The sequence below is a fragment of the Talpa occidentalis genome, unplaced genomic scaffold (genome assembly GCF_014898055.3).
Source record: "Talpa occidentalis isolate TD23 unplaced genomic scaffold, MPIMG_talOcc4v2.1 talOcc4.8, whole genome shotgun sequence".
In the NCBI taxonomy this organism is placed as follows: domain Eukaryota; kingdom Metazoa; phylum Chordata; class Mammalia; order Eulipotyphla; family Talpidae; genus Talpa; species Talpa occidentalis.
In genome coordinates, this window is record NW_023605194.1 from 7,048,529 (window position 1) to 7,075,016 (window position 26,488).

Sequence of the window (26,488 nt, forward strand, 5' to 3'; positions counted from 1 at the left end):
TTTTCTCATTGAACAAAATTCCCTGGAGATGTGTCTGAGTTGGTGCATGTATGAATAGTTTATTGTTTTTTACTGCTAAGAAGCATTCTGTGGCATGGTAGGCTATATTTTGATTTTAATTATCAGCTCTAAACTGTGCCTATTTCAGGGCTAGAGGCTATCTTTTATTTATCTTTGTTTCCCCAACAACTAATCTGATTCCTGGTAGCTAGTGGATGTTAATATTTGCTAATGAATTTATTACTATAAATAAAATCCTAATAAGTAGAAAACAGTATGCTCTACCAGAGTTGTTTTGTTTTCAATAGTCCCTGTATTCCTGAAGTCAAGGATGACAAAGTGACCATATTAAATTCTAACTTTTGAAAGTACTTACACAAGATGGGGGGGGGGGTGGAAATTTGGAGGGAAGTGGTGAAATTTTCAGATCTTTATGAAATTTCCTTTCTTTTTAAAGGTCAGATAGAGAGGGCTTGATTAGTATACATTATTTCCTTAAGAGCTGTAGTAACTTGAGGTTTGCAAGCTCAGAAGCATCATTTATATCAAACTTGAAAGGTCTTACAGGAATATTCCTAGGAGGCCTGAGCCTTGACAAGGTGCCATGCTGTCCTTTGAATTTAGGGAGTGTTGGTGGCCTACAGTGGTGTGGAGAGCCAAAGCGTTTGGAAACTGAAGCTTCTACTGGGCAGCAGCTAAACTCCCTGAACCTCTCGTCTCCTTTTGATCTGAATTTCCCACTGCCAGGAGAGAAGGGCCCTGCATGCCTTGTGAAGGTAATGAAACCTTTTATAGATCTGACGTTGACATAGAAATGTTAATGTGCCTGAATGTTAAAATGGGAAAATCTTAGCATTTGTGTCATGTTTCTCTTCCTGCTGTAACAACTCACCACAAAATCATTCGGCTAAAACAACAAAAATTGATTTTCTTAAAGACTTCAGGTCAGAAGTCTGATATAGATCTCACGGGGCAAAATCTCGTGGAGCTGCGTTCCTGTCTGCAGGCGGGAGAGGGGCATCTGTTTCCATGCCCTTTCCTAGAGGCTGCCCACCTTCCTCGATGTGCGACCTCCTCCTCCGTCCTCAAAGACAGCCACACTGCATCTCTGTCACGCAGCTAGGAAAGACTCCCCAATTTTAAGCACCCTTGTGATTAGTTTGAACCTGCCCAGACAACCCAGGATAATTTCCCTCGTTGAGGTTCTTAATTTACATGTCTGCTTTACATAATTGGCACAGATTCCAGGGTAGGGCCATCTTTGGGGACTGACCCTTCTGTCTCCCTCAGCATTCTTAGAGAATGTTCAAACACAAGTGAGACAACATTTTAGTGTCCACTTTCCGATGTCATTTCTAACTCCCTAATACCTACTTCATTTTTACCATCCTTCCTTTTCTTGTCAAAATCCATTTCTCACTTCTGTTTAAAATAAAATAGCAATAGAAGGAAAAAAATGTGTTAATACTTTGTCCTTCTGTCTTGCTTATTCTGGCGTTTTAATCCTAAGAAATTAGCGAGTGATGTAAGTTTCTGACAAAATCATTGAGAAATTCCATTTTTATTTGTTCTGGTTTTACCTTAATGGCACTTCAGCTATCCAGCATGAAAAGCAGAATTCCCACATTTTTCCTGCTATGCTTCTGTTGTCTCACTCATAGGAGGCTTTGACATTTACTAAAGCCCGTCATGGCCAACAACTTTGAAAATTTGTTGTTTTATTATGAAAGACCGCCTGTCCCTGTAAGCTTTGTGTTAATCCTCTTGACGGTGTGTAGTATGTGAGTAAGTCCCAAGCTGTTAATTCTGGCTTTTCTCCCCTTTCTCTTGGTGTGGTTAATAGGTTTTGAGCTAATGGATGTTTCTAGTGTTGATGATCATCCGTTAGGTTAACCCTTTCTTTGAAGTAGTGTGGTGTGTTGAGAACAGCACTGGTCCGGGACTCAGGAGTCCTGTATTTTAGTTGTTGACTTATTTTCTACCCAGTAGAATGACTTCAGGTAAGTACCTCACCTGTCTTGGTTTCAGTTTATGAAATAAAGTAATTTGCTTTGCTGTGCATTTCCTGCTCAAAAATTCTAAGATAATGATTATTACATTAAAATCAACACTATTATCGTGCTTTCGGTGTTTTTTAGTGCTGACACTGATTTCCTGTGGTTTCTCGTTAGGTCTATGAAGACTGGGATTGTTTCAAGGTGAACGATGTCCTTGAGTTGTACGGCGTGCTCTCTGTGGATCCTGTCCTCAGCATCCTCAACAGTGAGGAAAGGTGCTCGCCTCAGTAACGCGCTTTCTCCATCCTTCTGATTTGCTCTTTTGATATAATTTCAAACTTTCAGAAGAGTTAGAGAATTGTTCTAAGGAACTTCCATTCCCCCAGATTTACCAGTTAGTAACATTTATGCCACTTCGTCATTCACTTGTGCTCTCATATCAAAAACACATTTTTTATACTTATTTTTCTGAAACGCTTGAGAGCAAACTGCATATACCATTCCCTTGAAATTTGAATCCATGTTTCCTAAGAACAAGGGCGTTTTCATATGTAATTATACAGCTGTCAGAATTGGGAAAATTGCCATGAATATACAATGCACTGACCTACAGTCCATCCTTAATTTCACTCACTGTTTCAGTTACATTCTTTCTACCAGTTGTTTTTTTCTCCCTGGAAAACAAACTTAGTAATTAGAGTTCAGTGCTACTTATTTCTGGTTCTTTTTAAGATGAGGGTGTGTAAGATGACTTCTCTGTTCCAAGTTACTTGGGTGAGTTCTTTCCTATGCCTGTTCCGTTAGTGAGTTTTCATTTCACGTAATTAGGACCCTTTGATTTGATTGTGTTTCACTTGAGTTTTTCTCCATCTCTGCTGCTTGATTTTTTCTTTTAATAATAATGAACATTGTTACAAAAAAAAAAAAATGCATACAAAAAGCTGGCCTTAGGTGTCATTCCTCATCCTCCCCACTCAGCCTCCATAGGGAGCCAAAGTCTGATTTTGCTGTTACCCTTCCTATAGTTGTTTTTTGCAAACATAAGTAGACCCATGTGTGTTTTTTCCTCTGTAAAAGGCAGCATTGTATGTGCACTCTCTGCCTTTTTTTTTCTACTTAACATCATGTTCTGAAAAGCCAGATCTCCCTTGTTTTGTCTTGAGGTTGCCAAAGGAAGGGAATTACATTCCCCTCCTGAAGTAGCATTCTCCTGTTGAATATTGGATGATTCATTTTGTTTTCTCCATTAAAAGCAATTCATTTTCTACACACACACACACACACACACACACACACACACACACTGCCCCCCACCCAATTTTTTTTTTTTTTTAAAGATTTATTTATTTATGGAAACAAGAGCTGGGGTACAGGCCAGGGGTGTGCGGGGGTGAGAGATTCACCACACACAGAGTGTGGAACAGAACAGGCAGATTGATCGAAATACACTGCTGAGGGGAGCAACAGGTGACACAGGAGAGGTCTGCTGCGCCATGTGGGCCAGCTCCCTGGCCGGGGATTGAACTCGTGCTGTAATGGCTGCAAACAGCTTCTTAGGTTGTGTCTTAACCCCCTGCGCCACCAGGGAGCCCCCCCGCGCCCCCCCCCGGCCTAATTTTAAATCACTTTTAAGGTAATTATATGACATCCCATAGTAATAGTACAAAAAATTTCTAGTTATGTACATAATAGTACAAAAATAATAGTACATCAGTTTTTAGTTACTTCATTTATTGAGGTAGTTTAGTATAGAGCACAGACTGAGCCAGAGGATCTGGGTTGGAATCTTAGTTTGGCCACTTTTAGTCTGTGTGAACTTGGGCTTAACTTCTGTGACGGCTTGGTTTCCTCACTGTAAGTGAGGGTGATTTAGTAAATTTATGTGTGCAAAGTATAGAACATATGCCCAGCAGGTGGACTCTACCTTGTATTGCTGATAATACCCTTCTCATACTTAAGATAGTAGTTATAAGAGCTAATAACTCCAGTGAGTCGATCTGTCAAGTCTGAAGGCCTGAAAATATTTCAGTTATGTGTTGAATCATCTCACAATAATAACCTACTAAATTTATTTAGCAAATCCAAGAAAACTCAATTTATTTTCAATTCTTAACCATGCATTATGCAGGGAAGAGTATTGTGTAAGAGTATAATTTAACAAAATGAAATAGAGATGAATGGCTAGATAGTTAATGGCATTTGAGGAAAGGACTCCAGTTTTTTAGACATGCTATTAAGCTTTTGATGTACAGCTGGTCACTCAGGAAGGAGTATCTGTGTTTTGAAATAATCTCATGAGTGATAGACTATATCCCATTTTATTGTGCTTGTAGAATCCTGAGTAGAAATGTCACTGTTCTTGAAGAATAAATACAGTATATTATGATGTGACCCACCTCACCTGTTGTTTGTGCAAATGCGCAACATTTTAGAATGAGGAGCCATTTCCTCTTCTTTAAGATATGTATAGATCCAGCTGTTGCGGACTTGAATTTGCATTTTATTTTCAGAGATGTGTGTTATGTTTATATCCACAACTGATGCTGGATCTGAGAGTTGACGCCTTGTCATCTCCCCGTAGGGATGCCTCCTCGCTCCTGGATCCAATGGAATGTGCAGACACAGCTGAAGAACAGAGAGTGCACAGTCCTCCTGCATCCTTAGTGCCAAGAATTCATGTCGTTTTAGCCCAGAAATTGCAGCACATCAATCCATTACTACCCGCTTGCCTTAACAAGGAGGAGAGCAAAACCTGTAAGTGTAAGTGCTGAAGCTTGATGGGTATGTGTCCAGCACGCCCTGGGGCTGTGCTTCGGTCCGCCATTTCTCTGCCCATTTTCCATTAGGTTAATTCTCTTCGTGAAGATGAGTTTTTTGTTGTTTTCTTTTTTTTAAGATTCAAGCTGTCTCACCTTCAAGTTTGACATCGCTAGTTGCCTACTGCCTTGCAGTGCTTTGTTCCACGTAATTGTCTAACCTGAGACGCTCGAAGGAACTGGGGGTGTGTCTGTTCTGAATCTGGTCTCTTTCTTCTCCAGTTGTTTCGAGTTTCATGTCCGAATTGTCTCCAGTCAGAGCAGAGCTGCTTGGCTTCCTCACGCATGCTCTTTTGGGAGATAGTTTGGCTGCTGAGTACCTTATCCTGCACCTCATCTCTACAGTGTAAGTGCCATATTCCTGGGGGGAATTGAGGGAGTTTGGTGAAAGAAGAAATGAGTGGGAGCTTCCTCAAGCACTTAGTGTGCTTTAATCTGTTGACTTCTTCTTCAGGTGGCTCTTATTTGTTCAGTGTAACAAATGTTTTACCAAATCACAAATCCCATTTTTTCACCTTTTCTCAGTTTCATATTTTAGTATTTTGACTCTCTCCTTAAATTGAAGAGCCAACATCAGATGTAACTTGGCTAATGAATAGATTAACTATATCCTTTTTGTACTTTGAATTGCGTTTATACACCCCGCGGCTCTGTATGTGTCAACAGTCACAGTCGTGTAGACATCTGACTCGTGTGTGGCTGTGAGCACCTCTCCCTTTCACGCCACTAGGGTTGTGTTGTGATTTCAGAAGTAACTTGTGCACTTCCAGCAAGTTCCGAGAGCATGAAGAAGTGTCCTCTAGTCTCACCACTTAAAGAGCATCTCAGTTAACACTCGTCGTACATGTTCACGTCACCCTGTTTTCTTTACCTGTGTTTGCACCCTCGCGTGGGTCTCATGCATGCTCTCAACACAGACCCAAGACTGATTTTACCATTAAGTCGCAAATGTTCCCTCATCACAGTTCTCCATAAGGTTTTTATTCACTGCAAGTATTTCATTATAGACAGTGGTACCATTCCCCTACACATTAGCTTTTCCTAGTTTTTCTCTATTGTGAATATCACTGCCGTAAATGTCTTCATCATACTCACATCTTTCCTCAGATAGGGTTTGAGGTAGTAGTACATCCTGGGTGACAGCATAGATTCTGGAAGCAAACGACCCAGGTTCAAATCCTTACTCTACTACTTCCTGACAGTGAACTTGGCCATGTTACTTGCAATATCTGTGCTTCACATTTCTTGTCTGTAAAATGAAGATAGTCTCACCTGCCTTCCAGTGGTTAGGGATTGAATAGTTATGAATGAAGGACTCAGAATAATCCCTGACACATGATCGACACCTATAGTAAGTGTGGCTCTTCGTTTGATGAGACCTGAGTAATCTGCTTTATGATAATTTTTAAATAATACTAATTTTTCTTTGTTTGCTTTTTGGTGGAAATCAGTACATCACCTGAATATTTTATTGTCTTTTTTCCTTAGATACACAAGAAGAGATGTTCTTCCACTAGGAAAATTTACAGTTAACTTGAGTGGTTGCCCCCGGAATAGTACCTTCACAGAACACTTGTATCGAATCATTCAGCATCTTGTTCCAGCAGTAAGCACAATACAAATTATAAACCTAAGAACACTTTGAATACATCTGATTATCGTTCATTCAACTCAGATATTTAACTTTGAGAATTTACTAGATCTCACTAAGGGGAAACAAAACCTACCCAGTTCTGTAAGTTAAGATGTACTTACCCCTAAACATTTTCTTTTCTCTTGTGCCTTAGCCCAAATTTTGCAAGTCTGATGGCACAATTGCCGTAACTTCTTTAAAGTTGTAGTCTTGATTGATGCTAATTTGTTTGTGCAATTTGGTGTCCTTTGTGTGCATTGAAACCTTAAATCTAAATAAACCTTAAGTTAGGGGAAGCATAATATTTTCAGCTGAGGTAATAAATAAAGCTCTTTATTGTTACTGCTGCAATTTTCACTCCTGTGTAAAAAGTTGAACTGCCTTTTTTTGTCAGGGCATCTGGATGTGCAGTGCTTGTGTGGTGTGAGATCTTAGAAATGGGGAGTTGCTCCTGACCAGTGGTGTGACTGGAAGTGCTGACCACTGCTCGCTTTGGAAGCGGTCAGAGGTGCAAAAAGGTCACCTTTCTCCAGCACTCGTGGAGTGGCCATAAACACCAGCGTTCTCTGGGTGTCTGGCAGCCCTGGGCCCTGTAGAACAGCATTTCTCACAGTCCTTGACTCACTTTATGTGTTTAAAACATGACTGTGAACTTAGAGGTGTTGTTTATTTGGATTGTATCATTATTTTGCCTTATTAGAGATGAATATATACACCCTATCCCTTTTTTTTTAATTACTGAGCCAAAGTCCAAAAATCCTCCACATTTTGAAAATATGCTTTATTCCTCGACACCCATTTTCCCCATCATCCTTTTTAAGCCAGTGATAGAGGAGTTGATTGACAAACAAAGCAGGGTGCAGGAGAGGGGGGGGCTATGGGCCCAGGGAGACAAGGGAGGTGCAGATGGTTCAACAGTTGTTTTACTCTGTAAGGGCTGAATGAGGCGACGGCGTGTAGCCCGAGGGAGCAAAGAGCTGAGATCTGCCACCCCTGGACACACCCCTGGAGTCAGTAACCTTATCTCCATAAGCATTTCTCCTGCTCTGCTCCTCGCTTTTCTTTGGAACAGTTGGTTCTAAAGTCCACAGTAGTCTGTGGTGAATGATTTCAACTCAGGGAGCTTAGAGAAAAATTGGTGGAAGCTTTCCCTCTTCCCTATCTTGAAGTTTCTGTTTTGCTACCCTGTGGTAGGCTAAGCTTCTGGATATCTGGTGTATGTCTCTCAATTGTCTATTTACAGTATTAGCTATTGTACCAGTGCTTCACTGGTACAGTGAAAACCATTCTTCAAGAGTGCTGAGCAAGACAGCTGAGAACAAAGTAGCTCATAGGCTCGGTGATAGTCTTCCATAAGTGATAGGCATTTCTCTGCTTTCAAGAGCTCAGTAAACCGTGGGACCACCTCTTGGGAATTTATAAGCTGGTTTTTTCCATACGAAAGAGTGTTGAGCCCAAAATGTATATTTTCTTAAAAGAGGGAAACGTCATTTCCTGCTTATTAAAAAACTAAGAAATTAGCTTCTTGCTCATGGAAACATTCCTCTTTGTAGTCATTTCGTCTCCAGATGACCATAGAGAACATGAATCATTTGAAATTCATTCCCCACAAAGACTACACAGCCAACCGCTTGGTCAGCGGGCTGCTGCAGCTCCCCAGCAACACGTCCCTGGTGATCGATGAGACTCTGCTGGAACAAGGGCAGCTCGACACCCCAGGTCTGTGTGAGGACTTTTCTCTTCATCTCTAACTTGCCATTAAGATTAGGTGATGAGGGCCTCCCCAGTGGCGCAGCGGTTGAGCACTGGGCTGTGAAGCTGCCAGCAGCCTCTGCAGCTCCGGTTCGATCCCCAGCCACCGGCGAGGGTTCCACATGGCACACAGACCTCTCCTGCCATGCCCGCTGCTCCCCTCAGCAGTGTATTTCGTCAGTCTGCCTGCTCTGTTCCCCACTCTGGCTCTGGTGAATTCTCTCACCCTCCCACACTTCTGACTGTACCCAGTGCTTGTATAAATAAATAAATCTTTTAAAAAAAAAAAAGATTAGGTGATGACATTTTAGAAGAATAACTGAAGAAGAAGAAGGTAGAGGCTTGCCATATGGATTTGGTTAAAATTTTCATAGGTTGGATGCTTTGAACTAACTCTAATTATGGGACATCTAATAAAGTTATAAGAAAGCCGATTGCTTTGTGCTCAAATGAAATTAAAACATTTTGTTGGTGATATGTTCAAGAGGTAAAGGGAGAAGTAGTAATGTAGGCTGGGTACATTTTAGGCAAAGGTGAGTAGAGAATCAGTAATATTCAGTAACCTTATCTCCATAAAAACAGCTTTCCTCCCACTATACTCAGCCCTGTGAAAACTGCAAAGAAAGTAAACATATTTGCTGGGGACCTGCCTGGTGCCAAGTTGTATACCAGACACTAGGTATAGGATTTGAGGGTTCCCCGGGCCTCAGAAGTGTATTTGTCTATCTTGACAAACATTGTCTTTGCAGCCTATTACCTAATGAATGTTTAGCTTAGAAAGGTGGGCATGCTTTCTAAGTTTTTTTAAAACGCGTATAAAAACCACATCTTACAATCAGAGTCAACAAAAAGCTGGGTGATTAAAATCAAATGACTGAAAAATTTTCTTGCATTTCTAGGTGTTCACAATGTGACTGCCCTGAGCAACCTAATAACTTGGCAGAAGGTGGATTATGACTTCAATTACCATCAGATGGAATTCCCCTGCAACATTAATGTCTTCATCACTTCCGAGGGGAGGTCACTCCTGCCGGTATGATGAGTCATTTTTAAATGGAGGGAGATGACAGTGGAAAGATACTTACATTTTTGATAGTTTTTATTTCTTGGTATTGCATACTGATGTTACACTTGTTTCAAAATTGTGCTATTGATTAGTAACAAAAGAATTGGTTATATTGTTCCTGCCTTGGAATGACCGCCTTAGAAAGAGCCAGATCCCTGCAAATCACAAAACAAGAAAAGAAAGCTACTGGCAGCAGGACCCTCCCGCTTTGTAGGCATAATAGAAGGTGGCAGCTATCTGTAAATTGCCTGACTGGCGTCCAGATTTCTGTTCTTGCTGCCTCTGTCCTGTTGTTTTCTGCCCATCTTATGTGAGAAATGCTTTAGAATTCTTTTTTAAATGCTCTTAATTGCCTGGTAATTGTTTTTATGCTTTCTGGTGAAATGCTCTGGTAAACCACCTAATGAAGAGAGCTATATTTTGAGTCATTTAACGATGAGGAATGTGCCCTGTCGTTGAAAAGGCACAGTTTGTCTGCAGAGCAGTGTTCACCCGTGATGAGACACGCCTGCAAATAAGAATGAAATGGCTGGTTGGTAAGTTTTTTGTGGAAAAGAGTGTCTTGCTTTGTTTCCAGATCTGCAGTGCAGTAAAATACAGAACACAGCGGATTAAGGAATCATTTAAAACATTGTAATTAGCAGTTTTTTATAGGTTGACTCCCTTTTTAATACATTTACTGATGCTTTACTGATGCTGTTGAGAAACATTGTGAGTAACCAAGAAAAGGTCACCGTTTGAATTGTTGCTGAAAGCAGAGCGCGTGTCAGTTAATTAAAACCTGACCTCTCACACCCAGTAAATTTTCTTCCCTTCTGGGGCCTATACAGAGGATGCATCCTCTTGAACATTAGATTAATTTAGGGACTGGGGAAACATTGTTTGCTATTTCTCTTTTTAGGCAGATTGCCAGATCCACTTACAGCCCCAGCTCATCCCCCCCAACATGGAGGAGTACATGAACAGCCTGCTCTCGGCCGTGCTGCCTTCTCTGCTCAATAAATTCCGCATCTACTTGACCCTTTTGAGGTTCCTGGATTATAGCATATCTGACGAGATAACCAAGGTAGGTTTGGGTTTAAATCAAGGATTTCTCTGCATTGGAGTACTTCATCCATGTGCTCTAATTACTGGTAATTTTGCTGTTTGTTTTTGTATATCTTTTTTGTTCCTCCCTTCTTCATTATTGTTTTTGGTTGTTTAAAGCAGATGTGACAGTGTGCCATTACAATGTCAGTGTAACTTACAGTGTCTTCTACAACTTTCTCTTAGTCGCCTTGGGGCTGTTTAGGATTCGTGCACATTTAATCACACTGGTATGCAAAGAATGCTCCTTTATAGCTCCTTCCTTCTCCCCTTTGTGCTTTATTAGCATGTATGCAGATTATGTCTATGCACTGCATATTCGTCAACGTGTATAATTGCTTAATGCAGGTATCTTTTCCTTTGTAATGGCTTTGATTTAAAAACGTTTGTAAAACTTTATATTTACTTAATGTAGCTACTTTTCCCAGTGATCTTTGTGTGAACTTAACTGTCTACTGTCCTTTCATTTCAGCCCAAAGAACTCTCTATTGTTTGTAAGGCAGATCTGCTCATGTCAGATTCTTTCAAGTTTTGTGGTGAAAACCATTCCTTTCAAATCATGCAATGTGGCGACCCTGCTCTTGCATTTTCCCCCCTCGATGGGGTTTATTGTCGTTGCTCTTGGTGTAGTGACTCTTCTGGTCTGTGTTCTTTGTTGTGTGTCAGCACTGACGTCTCTGCTCTGTCACCTTAGTGGTCAGTTAATGGTTCCTTACATTCCTGTAAGCAGTGACTCTCCAGTATAAATTAAAGCAGGCGCTCTAGCTGTGTTGGGCGAGCCGTCCACACCCGGCGGTGCCGTTCACGCTCCATGTCAGCCTCCACGTCCTGCTTGCCCAGAGCAGGGGGAGATGCTCACTTAGGACCTGCTCGGAGTTTCTGAGCATGCGGCGGGGGGTGTGGGGGGTGTGTGTCCTAACTCCCTAGGAAATTGTCTGTCTGTGGTTTTCATATCCCTCGATGGCTATGTCATTCTGGTTTTGACAGATACCCTGGGGGAAGAGGGTCTTCAGCTCCCAGTGACTTAAGGGGAAGAGGGTCTTCAGCTCCCAGTGACTTAACGAGAGCCTTACAAACGGGTCCTTCCAGGGAACCCCTAGATGGGGCACATAATGACAGTTCTCCACACATGGTGCTTTGAAAGCACTCCAGCTGCTCTGCTGTCCGCAGTGGTTGTCAGACTGTCCGTTTTCAAGGTTGCTCAGAATGGAGTAGGTGGGAATAGGGCAAATTAAAATGCCCCAGAATTCAGTGTTGTTATCAGTGTTCTTACCTGGCCTTTCATATATAAATGCTCCCCAGATTGTTGGACGCATGTGGTTAGTTTTTAGAGTTCCAAAGAAACTGATTTTAATCATTTTTGCTAAAGTTCTGCTCCTTGGATGGTGGGATTTTCAGAGCCATTTCCACTGATTTCTCTCTCCCCTGTTTTAAGGCATCATGCTGCTCTGCTGGCCGCTGACTAATGTCACTTAACATCCGGGTGGTGTTACTTTGTGTAGAATGCTCCATCTGTAGTACAGTCGTATGTGTAAAGTCAGGTTCTTCCGTCCTCTCACCTGTATTGTCTCATGTGTCGCAGAGGCAGAGTTGACTTCATTTTCACGAGTCAGCGTTGCTTTCATTTCCCCATAAAGAATGGTTTTAGAATCCACTTACTCTTTTGACACAGGCAGTTGAAGACGACTTTGTGGAAATGCGCAAGAATGACCCTCAGCGCATCACCGCGGACGACCTCCACCAGCTGCTCATTGTAGCTCGGTGAGTAGTGCGTGCCCACCATGGCTTTCTCGGTCAGCCAGGTACAAATCTCCTGATTTATTTAAGAGAAACTGAGGCTCACTTCCAGAAATGGATGCTAAAGACGTCCTTTTAAAGACACTTTGTGAGGGCCTCCCCGGTGGCGCAGCGGTTGAGCTCTGGGTTGCGAGGCTGCCCGCGGCCTCTGCGGCGCCGGTTCAATCCCCGGCTGCTCCCCGGCCACCAGAGGAGGGTCCCACATGGCGCGCAGACCTCTCCTGCCGCCCTCTGCTCCCTGCTCTGGCTCTGGTGAATTCTCTCACCCTCCCGCGCGTCAGACTGTGCCCAGTGTATGTATGTGTGTATGTATGTATGTATGTGTGTATAAATCTTTAAAAAAAAAAAGACACTTTGTGAGAAGCCTGAGCAGGAACTGTGTCTGGCCAGTGATCAGTCACCTCAGTGGAACAGGCCTGCACCTTGTTCTCTAAACTTCAGCGTGAGTCACCCTCCAGATTTGACTCTCCAGAGGTTTCTTTGTAGAAGTCTTGACTCTTGTGCGTAGCTACCCGGTGGTCTTGTCTCCCCACCCAGTATTCCTCGGGCTTAAGAAAAAGAAAAAGCCATTATCCTTAAATATGTTTCTGGATTTCAACCAGGTTCCTGTCTCTCAGTGCTGGTCAGACAACGCTGTCAAGAGAACGATGGCTAAGAGCAAAGCAGCTGGAGTCCTTACGAAGAACCAGGCTTCAGCAGCAGAAATGTGTGAATGGAAATGAACTTTAAAGATCTGATACAACTAAAGAGTAAGGGGCAAATTGTAGCCACATTATTGTAAAATTCAATTATCATTTATACCACATTGTTTTGTAGATAATTTGTATCAAAAACCAATGATTTTTCCTGAAATCAAGCCTGGTAACACCTGAAGTTTATATAATATTCAGTAAGGGCTTTTGCCTTACTGGTTTTATGGAGCTTTTGAAGTTTGTTTTATAATTATATAAATTAGTAACAATGTACAAAAATGTATTTGATATTAAAAGTTTAATATGGATAATGTTGCTGATTATACCATTTCCTTAGCTTCATCTAAATCATAGACCAGACTCTTAAAATGCTGGTGACTTCATTTGAAGAAAATTGTTGCAATTCCAAAGTCAGGAATTGTTCATTTCAGATTTTTCTTTCTAATTAACAGTGGGGTCTGGATGTGCTCGCGCCCCAGGCTGGGGAAGGGGCATATGTGACATGATTTCACGGGAACATGTGGAATTCTGTAGTGTTATTTCCCAAACATTTGACCACAGAAACCTTTTCTTTCACAGTAGTTAATGCTCTGCAAAACTAGTTTTTTACGTGGCAGTGGTTCCCAGACTTTTAGATTTCATGGGCCAGTAATTCGAAAAATTTGGGGTGGCTGACAGGGTTGCCAATTTATTTTGCCAAGTAATCTGAAAATCACTATATTATCACCATTTTTTCATAAAAGGACAATCTCAGAAAAAGATCAGTCCTTTAAATGGAGTAAATGTAGCATTTTGAAAAACATTGTCCTTATTTTTCTGGATTCCCCGCTCTCCCCCCCCCCCGCCCCCCCCATTGTGCTTGGGAACCACTGTTTATGGGACTCACTTAAGGGAATGCTGCCCTGTGAAGTTATTTTGCCCAAATATGAAAAAAGCGAAATAGTAAATTTTTTAATGCCTTCTTTAGAAAAAAAGTTTTTAATTTTGTTCCTAATAAATATCATTTAGTTGCTTTGTTGGATTTTGAACTGTTAAATGACCTTATCAATTAATACAGTGGCATAATTGTGAAATCAAACATCTTTGGACAGGTTAGAACGTTAAAGGTGTCGGTGGTTTTACATGTAAAGATTAATTACTTTTAACCTAGTTGGAAACTAGGGGTTTAAATCAGATTAAATACTAGCCCCTTCCTGCACAAGGCCTAAATTGACATTGCTAACCGAGGAAAGCAGGGTCAGCCATGAAAATCAAGGAATTTATTATGCTTAATGAACTGAAAATTACTAGATACCTTTTTTTTTTCCTAAACTCAAATCTATTTTTATAAACTGATGTAAATAATCTGTTTATATTTAGAATTCTAACTGGTTTTCATTTTTATAACTGGTAGACTAGATTTCCTTAAGTTTGAGAAATAAAATGAAGGCTCAACTGCATTTGTGAGAATAAAACGTTTTAATTGGCTTAGAACAAAGTAGGTTAGTTACAGTGTTTATTGTGCCAGTGTGAACTGTAATTTACCAAAGAGATTTGCTTGGTCTTGCAGGAGTTCCCTCAAAAGGAAAATCCTTTTGAAACAAACAAAACTTCCCCCATTTACTAGTGCTTAGGGCTGTTTCTCATCAATTATAAGTTAATCCCAGCTACTGTGTGGTTTGTGCAGCGATCCCGTCCTTGTGGCAGGAAACCAGGTAAAAGGCAAGTGTGGGAGGTGGCGGCCCACTTCTGCGCGGGTCCCCCGGGAGCAGGGGGGGTTGGCGCTCTGGCCCTCAGGAGCCTTTTTTTCCTTGCCCACACATGTGGACCTCAGAGTTTGCCGAGCTAATGAATTCAGTGTGACTCCTATTTGTATAACCAGGATACGTTAATTCTGATCAGGGTCTATGAACATCAGCTCGCTGTCTTAATTAAAAAAAAAAAAAAATCACCTCTTTGCAACCAATTTCTGTGGAGCATAAACACTTTCTCATGACTTTGGCTTATATTTGCTGTCATATTGTAGGACTTTAAGTTTTCACTTAAGTATTTTCAAGCAAGAAAAATTGGCAAGAGAAAAATAAAGCATTTGGTTCCACTGTCTGGATTTTAAAATTTGATGGTTTGTGATGTATTTCATTGTTTTTAAGGAAGACGCTTCAAGAGAAGCATATGAAAAGACTGGGGCCAGGTGTTCAGTTATAGAAAATTTATTTTGCAAATACTAAAGAATTCTCATACACTTTATCACTTAAATTACAATGGTATTTTATTTTAAATAGTCACAGGATTTGACACTTGCAAAAAAAAAGGACACCACTAATAAATAACAAAAGTGGAAATACTTAATCAAAGTTGTTACAACAGACATAATGTTTAGCTGAGAATCACGTCAACAGAGTAACACTCTAAAGATACCAGATAAACCAGTCAATACTTGTTTGGGAATAAGATGTGCAACTTACAGGCTTACAGAAGAGTCCATGGGTCCATGTGGTCAGGGTTATAGTCATAAAATCAGTTTTAGCCACAACTGTGCTTCGAACTAAACTTTGAGTAGTCCGTGTTAGTCTGCAGATGTTAAGGAGAGCCCCTACAACTCGAAAACTTCCCTCAGGAATTACCAGTACATTCTTACATTTCTAAAAACAGAGCAAAATTAAGTAGGTGCTAGTATTCACATAAGATGTCAGGTTCTCCTGATGACTCACAAGTCTTACTACTACTAGACTTTGGGGTGTAGAGGTGACAGAATACCTTAAAATCTAAGAATATGGAGAAAATTTAGTATCAAATGGGCATGTATAGTGCCAATACCTCAATTAACGCTTGATAGGGAATGGCTAAACCATTAAAACCAAACCAAGACTTTTGTTATATTGAAATGCTTCTCCATATTAGGTAATACTTTAAAAAAAAATCACTAAAAACTAAATGTAATTACCTTAAAGAGGCAATACAAACAAGTTATGAAAAATTCTAATTTCTTAAATGTGTCCATGCCCAGTTTTAATGTCTAACTTCACTCTAACTGCCCCCTCCCCACCCCCCAAAAAAAAAGGTTTGCGTTACTATCTCTCAAATAAATCTAGCCTGAATTTCAAAGAGACAAACTGCTCTGTGGTGGGTAAGTTACCCAGGTCTGCACATTCCAGGATGATGCACTTCATTGTCCTGGCTCCCAAATCTAGAAATCTGCTTAAGTTCAGACTCCTTTTAAAGCCTTTTCCAATAAACATAATTAGAATTTGTTATCCCTAGATTGAAAGGCAGTATCAAGTTAAAATAGCCTAGTATGTGGAACCTCCTTACTTCGGATTAAATAAAAGCTGCAGAAGGATTCTTAATGGCTAAAAACTAAATCTGAATTATTCGTGTCTGGCATTGTGTAAACATGCTTCTGAGTTCATTCTGCTGGACTTCATTAACCACTTCGGGCTCTGCAGGGCTCTTCTGAACCTTTGCCACGGCAAAGTTGATCCCCTGGGTTAATCCGGCTTGGGTGATACTAGCAACCTGGACCATGGAACTTCGAATCTTTGCAAAGGGAGAGACCGCTCGGCTGCTACTGCTCTCTGAAGGAGAAGGAGTTATAGGAAGGCCTGTTTCAAGTTCAAGCGTACTGGATCCGGAGCCAGGGGTCTTTTGAGATACAACTGAATGTACTTGTTCAACTGACAAGAACTGAGGGGCCGTCGCAGAAAAAGATACATCTAACTGCGACGGTCGAGACGGCGTCTGTTCCATTGCTTCTGACTGAGTTTCTTCATTAGAAACTTGGCGGGTCATTTGATTTCCTTCCTCACTAGCCTGCTGAGAAACACATCTGGTCTCTGAGAGCTGGGTCATTTTGTTTTGTGCATCTTGTACAAATCTGTGGCAGTAAATATCCACAGGCTTGGCAAAGCCAGTCAGTACGTGTATACTGTCAACAGAAGGACTTTTCTTCAGAAGAGACTCATGACCTTTTTCAGGCCTGCTGCCATGAGCAACAGTGCTCCCTGAAGGAACTTGGATGCTAAGATCAGTGCTGCTAATGGACTGAGATCGACTTCCTAACCGAGGTGCCGAAGCAATAATACCACAACTGGGGAGAACATAGTCTACTGGCCCTACGTTCTCTAGAGAGCTAGCTAGCTGCCTGTCCTCATCAGACTTGGAGTTGGTAAGAAATTCATCAGAGTGGTATGAATCATTATCTGAAGATATTTCCCCATCAGATTCTGGCTGGACTTTGTTATCCACCACACCTGCATTCTCCATGGTTTCAAGACTACTATCTGACTTCCAAAGATTGACTTTCAAATTCGGCTTTAGAAAGTTAACTTTCACCTCAGGTTTTGCAAAGTTTCCTAGCTTTCGTAGATTGCCAATATTTACATTGGATTTGGTCTGCTTCACTTTTTGATTTAGAGATGAAAATTTGCTCATTAAAAATTTTTTTCCCTGGGCCAGAGAGCCTTGGTTTTGAGATCGAATGCCAATGATGTCTTCGTGAGGTTTACTGCTTTTCCTACAAATTAGAAGAGGAAAGGTTTAATTCCCTACGGAATCCAGTATAACAGCTGCAGTTAATGAAAACTCTGCTTATTTAAATTGGTCCCAATGTCTTGAAAACAGTGTACTGCTAAGTGATAAACCCAGATAACCCTTGGAGTTGTAGCTAAAATGGTACTGTCCGTCGAGATTTGCAAACTATATATATACTTTTAAAAAACTAATATATATACTATATATACTTTTAAAAAAGATTTGCAAACTATATATATACTATATATTTTTTTAACACTATCTAGTCATAATCCAACATATACAATATACTGTCATTTCAAATTATAATCAATGTTAAGAGACTGTGATAGTTTTATTTTTCATAGCAAGTTCTGAAATACCCAATGTATGGCATTTTACAGTTACAGCACACCTAAATTTAGTCACATTTCAAAGGCTCCAGAGCCACATGTGATGAGTGGTTGCTGTGTGGAGCAGCACAGATCTGTCACGTGCACAATCTACTCAACGGGCCAAGACAACACTGGGGACTGACAGCATCTCAACTAAAGTTGTCTGCACACATTTCAGTTGGGTTAAGTTAAGGTATAGGTGAGGAAGAGAACTTCATTTCTTTATGTTTTCTGTGAATTACCCAAATTTATTTTAAACTTAATCAGTATGTCTCCTTTGGCATCTTTGGCAGCTTATAAACAAGAAATAGGTCAGTGCTGTTCGTCACACTCCCAGTAGGTAAACTTGCACTCTTTGGTCACGCAGGATCACTTTAGATGACAAATTGCTCTCTTCCCTAGTGGAACGTGGACCATGATCCTTACTCATTAGAGGGAAAAATCCATAAATTTTAAATGTCATACAATCTGATGACGGGATTTTTTTCTAAAACCCTACTGCTTAAGACATACCAGCTACCTAGTTTTTTCTACAAAGTTATTTAAATTTGATAACTCACTCTTTGGAGTATATTTGTGAATTTTAAAATATATCGTTTGTGGTCATGTTTAACAGAAAGTATTACTTTTTGACATAGAAATTTGATACTGTTCTCTCTAAATAGCAACACATTGCATCATAATGTGCTCTCTCCTTCACATGCAAATCAGGTCTTCCTTCTTGAGAGAAAATCAAAAGGGTACTCACCTCTCCAGCCTCTTTTCAATTATAGGCACGTCCAGCCCCATGGCTTGCTTGGTGATCTGCAGCATCTCAGCAATGCACTGAAGTGTGTCTGAAACCCAAATATAGCTCTGCCAGATTTCCAAACACTTGGCAAAAAACTGCATTCTAACTCAAAACCCTACATGAAATCTATTTTAAGACAGATTTGTTTAGTACATTTCACAAAAACTTACTCATTAGCTCTCTAATTCAAAATATTCCAGAACAAATTTTTACAATAAAATTTAAAAAATAATCAATTGGAATTGAAAGTTTATTCTAACTCTTGTATGTGTAAACACTGTTCTTGATGTCAAGGCCTTGAACAGAGTCTTATGTTGGTGGGAAAAGCTTGGCCAAAATTCCCAAGTAATTTGGGAATTCCCAAGTAATCTCCCTCCACTAGTGGGACAAAGTCACTATTTCCAGGTCTCATATCACAGCTACTTCCCTGGATCATTTGGGTGACAATGGTGCTGTTCCCAATTCCATTTGGGCTGATAAAAGCAGACTTTGAAACTCACTAAATATCCTTACCTTTTCCATCCTCTTCTGGATTGCGCATCACAGCTCTCAGAGTGTGGAAATAGCCACTTGTTTCTTTGTATCTATAGTGCAGTCTCATACAGGAGAACTTCGGCTTTCCAAAAAGAGTGGGCTCAGGACCTAAACACCCAATGAATATGTGAAGTTACATCTTTCAGATAACATTTACTTTCTTTGATAACCTTAAGATGCACATTCATCAGTTAGATATTTTGCATTATTTTTCATATTCTAAAGGAGCACACACAAAATAGAAGATAATGATGACCTGATGAGACTATAACTAAAAATACTTAAATTTTCAGTCACAAATATTTAAACTTTTGTGATCCCCGAGTTTATCTTCACAAGGTGATAAAGGGATACAGTTACTAAACTACACCTATCACTGATCTCTAAAGAACAGAAGGAAATCTGGGGCCTCCCTGGTGGCGGAGGGGTTAGTCTCAGCACTATCACTGCCAAGGCCTGAGTTCAATCCCCGGTCAGGGAACTGACCCACATGTGGCACAGCAGACTCTCCTGTCTCACCTGCTGCTCACCTTAGGTGTTTTTTAATAGATTTGACTGTTCTGCTCTCCACCCTGTCTGGTGAATCCTTTCACCTCCCACAACTCTGGCTTATATAACAATTCTTCCATGTATGCATAAATCTTTTTTTTTTTTTTAAAGGAATCTCAAGAAGTACTTAGAATATTCCTTTCTGGTTTTATTAAGATATGCCCATACTTAGAAGAAATAGCATCTACTTCCTGTGGCTTGGTTAATATGTTAAAACTTACCTATCTCTATTTTTTCCAGGTCTTCTAGACTTAGTCGTTGATACTGGTTTACTTTGTCAACTTCATCATCATAACTAGATAAAGGGAGAGGGAATAAAAAGAATTAAACATATATTTGGCTTGTGCACTGCCCATGCATTTTGGGGTCAAAGTTAAATACTTTAAAAACTAGATGAAACAAAATTAACATAATTAGTTCAAAAGCTAAAGGAAAATCAGTTTATAGATCTTACATTAAAAGAATAAATCAGTCACAAAGCAAAACTTCAGCTTTATAAAGCCTTTTATGAAAGAAAAACCAAACCTAAAATCTGTCTGAAAGGAAGGAATAGACATACACTGAAACTTTGTGGATGAAAGCAGACAGACCTGCTTTTCATCAGAAATGAAAAACTCATATGACCGATGCCCACTGGCCGGTCCTGAAACAATGATCAAAACATGACGGTTCACACAAAGTCAGAAAGAAAATATTTACTTAAAAAAACAAAGCTTCATTTTCTAGTAAGGTTACGAGGAACAAGTATTGCTAGTGGCATTTTTAATTGGTGGTCTTGCTGGATATCAATTTGGCAATAAACCACAAGTCATCATTCATTCACCATAACCAGGTGACTGCAGAGAAATGCGTGCGCATGCGCACACAGGATTCTCTCACCAGGACAGCATACTCGTGATAGTATCACTGGTAATAGAGTTATTGAAAACACAGTATTTATGGTATGAATTGATAGTTAACTGTATATAACAAAAATTGGGAGCTATATTAACACCAAATGCTGAAATCAAACATGGATTATAAATCACATTTCAAATTGAGGACTAAGGGGTTCAATGAGGTTCTTTATAGATCTAGTTTGCAAATTTCTTGTGGATTCTTAAAAGGAAATTTTATTCAAATTTAAAACAATTAAATGCTTGAAATCAATAAGCAACTTACTAGGCGACGTAGTAGGCAGCATTAGAAAGCAGTAGCAGCACATCCACATCTCTGTGAGTAGCATCAATGAGGCTAAACAAACATGACAGGGAATTAAATATTTTCATTTGCATTTCTGCCAAGCATATTTCCACAGACAAACCACTTAAAAGACTGGGGGGGAGGGGCAGAGCAAAATCGATTTTGAGTCTTGCTAACGTTAAATGTGTAATTGCCATTTGATTACCATTTAGCAATTAAAAATAAAATAATATAAAAGAGGGCGTTTGTGTTATTAGACCAATCAGAGCTGCTCAGAGGTCCCTTCTCAGAAAGATGGAGGTTGGGCGGGGGGAGACTGCGGAAAAATCTAGGGGGGCTAGAGGGGGGAAAGGAGGGGGTCATGCCGCAGGAGCAAGGAGGAGCCAAGGGCAGAGACGGTGGGTGGAGTCAGCGAGGACCAAGGCAAGGGATGGGAAATAAAAACAGACTGAAAAGAGGAAACCATCTCGACTCTCTCACACCAAATAACCTGCAAATTGGCGCTGCTCATTTACAGTATTTTCACGCTCATGTAGAACACATCCTCTGACAAATCGGGTAATTTTTTACATAACATTTATGGGCAAAACCAAAACCAAGCCCCAGCTCCTCTGCATTTCCCTCACCATAGATTACCCGACTTTGAAGGACAAACAATATATCCTAATTCTCTTTCAATTCGTTTTGCCTTATTTTCCCTTCCATTCTAAAATCTAGTATCAGCATAAGGATTACATGCGACACAGAAGGACGAACCTTGAAATCAAAGCTACAGAAAAAACACCTGTAAAACCACCAGTAAGAGAACAGCCAACATGTAAAATCTATGAACAACAAGTAACGGCACCGCCGGGAACGCGGCACTAACAAGCATCGGGTATTAATCATCTTTCCAATCACGGTGGAGATGAACCCGCGTCCCTAAGTGGGTCTCAAAATGCCACAGAGACGGTCTTTATTTCTAGGATTTCATGCTTTTTTGCCAAGATTTACCAAAATACTACTGGCAAGGAAGGGGGGGGCGCGGGGGGCAGTCACGTCCTCACTGCGGGGAATGAGGTCACCGCTGCGGACAGCCGGGACCGCCCCCCCAGCGCCCCCAGCCGCGGGGGGACAGGCCAGATGCAGGGCCCCCCGCCCCCCAGAGCCCCCCCAGTATCCCCAGCGCCCCCAGCCGCGGGGGGACAGCGCAGACGCAGGGCCCCTCGCCCTCCAGGGCCCCCCCAGTACCCCCAGCGCCCCCAGCCGCGGGGGACGGGCCAGACGCAAGGCCCCCCGCCCCCCAGAGCCCCCCCAGTATCCCCAGCGCCCCCAGCCGCGGGGGGACAGCGCAGACGCAGGGCCCCCAGCCCCTCTAGACCCCCCAGGGCCCCCGTACTCACGAGTCCGCCGCCGGCCGCCGCAGCCCAGCCGCAGAGTGGACGTCACGACACATTTTAGCACGAAACACTCGCCCCCGGGGCGGCCGCGGCCCCGCGGCACTCGGTCCGGAGAGCGCCCCCCGCCCCGTCGGCGCCGCGGCCCCCGCCGCGGCCCCCCCCCGCCCCCCGCGCCCGCCCGCCCCCCGCGCCCCGCGCCCCCCGCTACTCGCTCTTGTCGTCGCCCCAGCCGGGCAGCCCCTCGCGCCAGGCCACGAGCACGAACACCGCGAGCACCACGTGCAGCCCGGCCACCGCCACGACCGTGGCGTAGAAGCCGCTGTCGTCGGGGGACATGAGCAGCAGGCTCTGGAAGAGCAGCAGCTTGCAGGAGAAGTACAGCCCCACGGGCACCTTCACCATGAGCCCCGCGAACAGCAGGAAGATCTTGAAGGTGGTGGCCAGGCTGTTGCCCTCGGGCTTGGGCTCCGCGGCGGGGCCCGCGGCGTCGGCGGCCCGCGGGGCGGCGGGCGGGGGCCGGTGCGAGCGCGGCATGGCGAGCGTCCGTCCGTCCGTCCGTCCGTCTGTCGAGGGCTCGAGGCGCAGCCGCCAGCCGCCCCGACTCCCGCCGCAGCACTGCGGGACTGCAGCCGCGCAGGCCCCGCCCCGCCGCGAGGCCCCGCCCCCGCCCCGCCCACTTCCGCTGCGGCGCGGCCAAGGCGCATGCGCGGCCGGCCTCGGCGGGCGCCCCCTGCAGGGCGAGGCGGGTGCTGCGGCCTCCCTCGGGAGTCGGGGCTGCGGCAGCCCCGCCGGCCGCCCCACGGCCCCCCCAGTGCTCGCCCGGGTGCTGGACAGGGCGCAGGCGATCCGCCCCGAGGAGGGGGCCGCACGTGGCGACAGAGCGGGGCGCTGCGCCCGGCCCGGCCGGCCCCACGGCCGCGGGCTCCCTGCGTGCCGCGCCGCCTGCCGCGGAGGCTTCGGCCGCGGTGCACCCCCAAGCCCGGCCGTCAGGGTGTTTGTAGGGCGGCTTCTTGAAAAGTCAAAAGCAATGCAACCATATGAACAAAACAACATTTTAAATAAAGACAGCCTCCAGTCCTGCTCTTGTGCAACCCTGTTTCCCTCGCCACACTCTCAGCCCAGCCCTGGTCTCTGCAGAAATCTATTTACAAAAACAAACGAGGCCCAACTCAACACAAAAGCCACACGGCAGCCCGACATTAAAAAGCGGGCAGGGGATTTCAATAGGCATTTTCCTAAGGAAGATACACAAATGGCCGATGCACGCAAGAGCAAATCGGCAGCATCGTTTGTCACTAGAGAAATGCAAATCAAAACCAGGAGAGGCCACTTCACTCCCGCGAGGACGACACGGCTGAAGGAGGACACGGCCAGTGCTGGGGAGCCCGTGGGAAGCCTGGAACCCTCATGCACTGCTAGTAAGAAATGCAAAATGGTGCAGCTTCTGTGGAAACAGTCTGGTGGTTTCTCAAACGTTAACATGGAAGAAGCACGAGTGGATACTTCCATTCCCAGGTATATTCCCAAAATAAAAACATGTTCAAAAACAAACAAACAAAAAAAATTACAGTTTTCATAGCATCGTTCTGTACAAGAGCCAGAAGGCAGACACTCCCTAAATGCTCACCAGTGGAAGGCTGGAGAAACAGGATGTGGTACACGCATACACTGGAGTACTGTTTAGCTATAAAAAGCAGTGAAGGTCTTCTACCTGCCATAAGCATGAACCCTGAAAACATTATGCAAAGTGAACAAAGCCAGGCACAAAGGCCAACATATTGCAGGATTTTACAGGAAATGTCCAGAATGGGCACATCCAGAGAAAGCAGTAGATCAGCAGTTGCACAGGCCTGGAGATCCAGGGGGGCATGGGTGTGACAACTACAGGGTATGGGGCTTCTTGCTGTGATTGATGGGAACGTTCTAAAATTGACTGTGGTGAGGGCTGAACAGCTCTGAATATTCAGATTTGCACACTTGAAATGGGTCAATTGTATGGCATGATGTCTATCTCAATAAAGATTTTTATAAAAACCAGGGGAGTGGTTCCACTGCTGAAGCCCTCAAGTCTGAGGTCCAAAGCCAGCTGGCGGGCTGAGACCTGTGCTCTTGCAGAAATTCCCAGAGGGACCTCACACTGTCCTGCTTCAGGTCAATGTCCCTAATTCAGTTGATAGACTGTACAACGTCTAGACCAAAGTCGGTGCAAGAACAGGTTTCCAGACCTCTCCCTTCAAGAGAAAGAGAAAACTATCCACCATCTGGAAAATCTTTAAGCCTTGCAATGAGGAAAAATGCCAGTGACAAATCTTGGCAGTATCAGAAAGCATATCCACAAGACAAAGTAGAGAAGAATTAGTAAGCGTCCTTAATTGTCTACTCAAGATAGAGAGAAATTTAACTTTGGAAAGTCAAATGGGCACAGGACACTTATCAGAGAACAATCCACCAAAGAATGCAGTGAAATACGAAGGCCACAGTTCTCTATCTGAAAAAGCTCCTCTGGAAGAACAGGCAGAAGAGGAGACTGAAGATCACTGTGAACTATTGGTGCTTTTGCTCCAGCGCCTCTAAGTCCACACCCCTAACCTAAGTCAACTGTACCTCTCAAAGGAGCCCACACGGTCATCAGCCACAAAGTGGTGAAGTGCCTCTATTAAAACAAAGATACTGGCACTCCTGGCAGGCCAGCCTCGGCCTCTACCCCAGCCAAAAAGTCAAGCATGGCCTGTGAAGTCAGCTTCACTCTCTACTTCATGTCATTATGACTCAAAGCTTCAAGAAGGTGGTTTCTAACAAAACGGTAACAGTAGGAAACCTTACAAGCGGCAAGCAGCAGTTAATGCCTCCACCACTGTCAGATGCAACCACTTCTGGTGTGGTCAACCTAAGAGGAGACCAAAGCAGAGAGTCTCAAAGCTGAGCACTTGGTCCTGGTCACCACAGACAAATTCCGCAAGCCTGTGGTGGTCACCGCCCTTCCCTTCTCATAAGAATTAATGTCATTGGGCCTCCCCAGTGGCGCAGAGGTTGAGCGCTGGGTTGCGAAGCTGCCTGCAGCCTCTGCAGCGCCGGTTCAATCCCCGGCTGCTCCCTGGCCACCGGAGGAGGGTCCCACATGGCGCGCAGACCTCTCCTGCCGCCCGCCGCTCCCCTCAGCAGTGTACTTCGGTCCTTCTGCCTGCTCTGCTCCCCGCTCTGGCTCTGGTGAATTCTCTCACCCTCCCGCGCTTCTGACTGTACCCAGTGCTTGTATAAATAAATAAATATAAATAAATCTTTAAAAAAAAAAAAAAGAATTAATGTCATTAATTAATGACATTAATGGGCTCCTTTGAGAGGTGCAGTTGACGTTAGGGGTTTGGACTTAGAGGCACTGGAGCAGAAGCACCAATAGTTCAGACACTCCTGTTGTCCGGGTCAGCAATGGCACGCCCGCCATCTCAGACCCAAGTCTATGTCATGCTGCAGCATCAACACACAGAGAACCTCCCTCCAGGCTCTGGCTTTGGCAGCCACCAACAGAACGGAAGGCAGCACCTCAGCCAATGAATACTGGGTCGATGAGACAATCTTCAGCATCAGTGTCCCAAGTTTATGATCACCCAAGTTTTGTTGCAAGCTTTAAATGGCACAGCTAAACACACTTTTCATTTTTTTTTTTTAATTCCTAATTCAAGATACCATCTCTCCGCAAGAATTGCAGGACTATAAATCAGAAACAGTGTGACCTTACAAAACAGTATTTAGAAGTAAACCTTTTGGCCTTCCCCTATTTCAATTATCTCTAAAGGAGAAATAAAAATACTCAATCTAAGGAAAATATTGATCATCTCACCTTTAAAAAATTAAAATAACTCAGGGCCTCCCTGGTGGTGCAAGGAGTTAAGACGCAACCTATGAAGCTGTCTGCAGCCACTGCAGCACGAGTTTGATCCCCGGCCAGGGAGGAACCCACATGGCACAGCAGACCTCTCCTGACTCACCTGCTGCTCCCCTCAGCAGTGTGTTTCAGTAGATCTGCCTGTTCTGGTTCCCACTCTATCTCTGGTGAATCCTCTCACCTCCCGCACCTCTGGGCTATACTCCAGTTCTTGTATGCATAATTTTTTTTTTTAAAAATTAAAATACAGAGTTAAAACTGGAGCAAAATGGAGGTGTACCACCTACAGTTATTTTTGAATAGGAATTTGCCCTTTTTTGTTGATGATGCTGCATTTAGTTGGAGTACTATTATTTTAAAAATTCCAACCAGGGTACATGAAAAAGAGAATTTCTGATAAGTCGTATGTAAGGAAAAACTCATCCCTTAAGAGTCTGTAAATTGCATCC

The 26,488-nt window shown here is 43.1% G+C and overlaps 2 protein-coding genes across 6 annotated transcripts in view; one reads left to right on the plus strand and one right to left on the minus strand.

The window, feature by feature from the left end:
* The window catches only part of MCMBP (minichromosome maintenance complex binding protein), a 31,914-nt gene extending 16,957 nt beyond the window's left edge, over window positions 1-14,957 (plus strand). The window contains exons 7-16 of one of the 2 annotated variants that reach the window (XM_037495706.2): window positions 625-776; window positions 2,172-2,272; window positions 4,579-4,757; window positions 5,036-5,159; window positions 6,302-6,419; window positions 8,000-8,165; window positions 9,098-9,231; window positions 10,166-10,330; window positions 12,023-12,111; window positions 12,750-14,957. In XM_037495706.2, coding sequence (XP_037351603.1) covers window positions 625-776; window positions 2,172-2,272; window positions 4,579-4,757; window positions 5,036-5,159; window positions 6,302-6,419; window positions 8,000-8,165; window positions 9,098-9,231; window positions 10,166-10,330; window positions 12,023-12,111; window positions 12,750-12,876 — 1,355 coding nt within the window. In that variant the 3' untranslated portion in view covers window positions 12,877-14,957. The remainder of the gene's footprint in view (window positions 1-624; window positions 777-2,171; window positions 2,273-4,578; window positions 4,758-5,035; window positions 5,160-6,301; window positions 6,420-7,999; window positions 8,166-9,097; window positions 9,232-10,165; window positions 10,331-12,022; window positions 12,112-12,749) is intronic. The other variant, XM_037495707.2, reaches the window with a different exon arrangement.
* A 56-nt stretch (window positions 14,958-15,013) lies between these two features.
* The window catches only part of INPP5F (inositol polyphosphate-5-phosphatase F), a 66,012-nt gene continuing 54,537 nt past the window's right edge, over window positions 15,014-26,488 (minus strand). For 3 of the 4 annotated variants that reach the window (XM_037497652.2, XM_037497654.2, XM_037497653.2), the window contains exons 16-20: window positions 20,757-20,828; window positions 19,817-19,890; window positions 19,026-19,154; window positions 18,471-18,558; window positions 15,014-17,331 (exon numbers count right to left, since the gene is read on the minus strand). In XM_037497652.2, the coding sequence (XP_037353549.1) occupies window positions 16,176-17,331; window positions 18,471-18,558; window positions 19,026-19,154; window positions 19,817-19,890; window positions 20,757-20,828 (1,519 nt within the window). In that variant the 3' untranslated portion in view covers window positions 15,014-16,175. Of the gene's footprint in view, window positions 17,332-18,470; window positions 18,559-19,025; window positions 19,155-19,816; window positions 19,891-20,756; window positions 20,829-22,159; window positions 22,240-26,488 lie in introns of those variants that run through there. The other variant, XM_054690560.1, reaches the window with a different exon arrangement.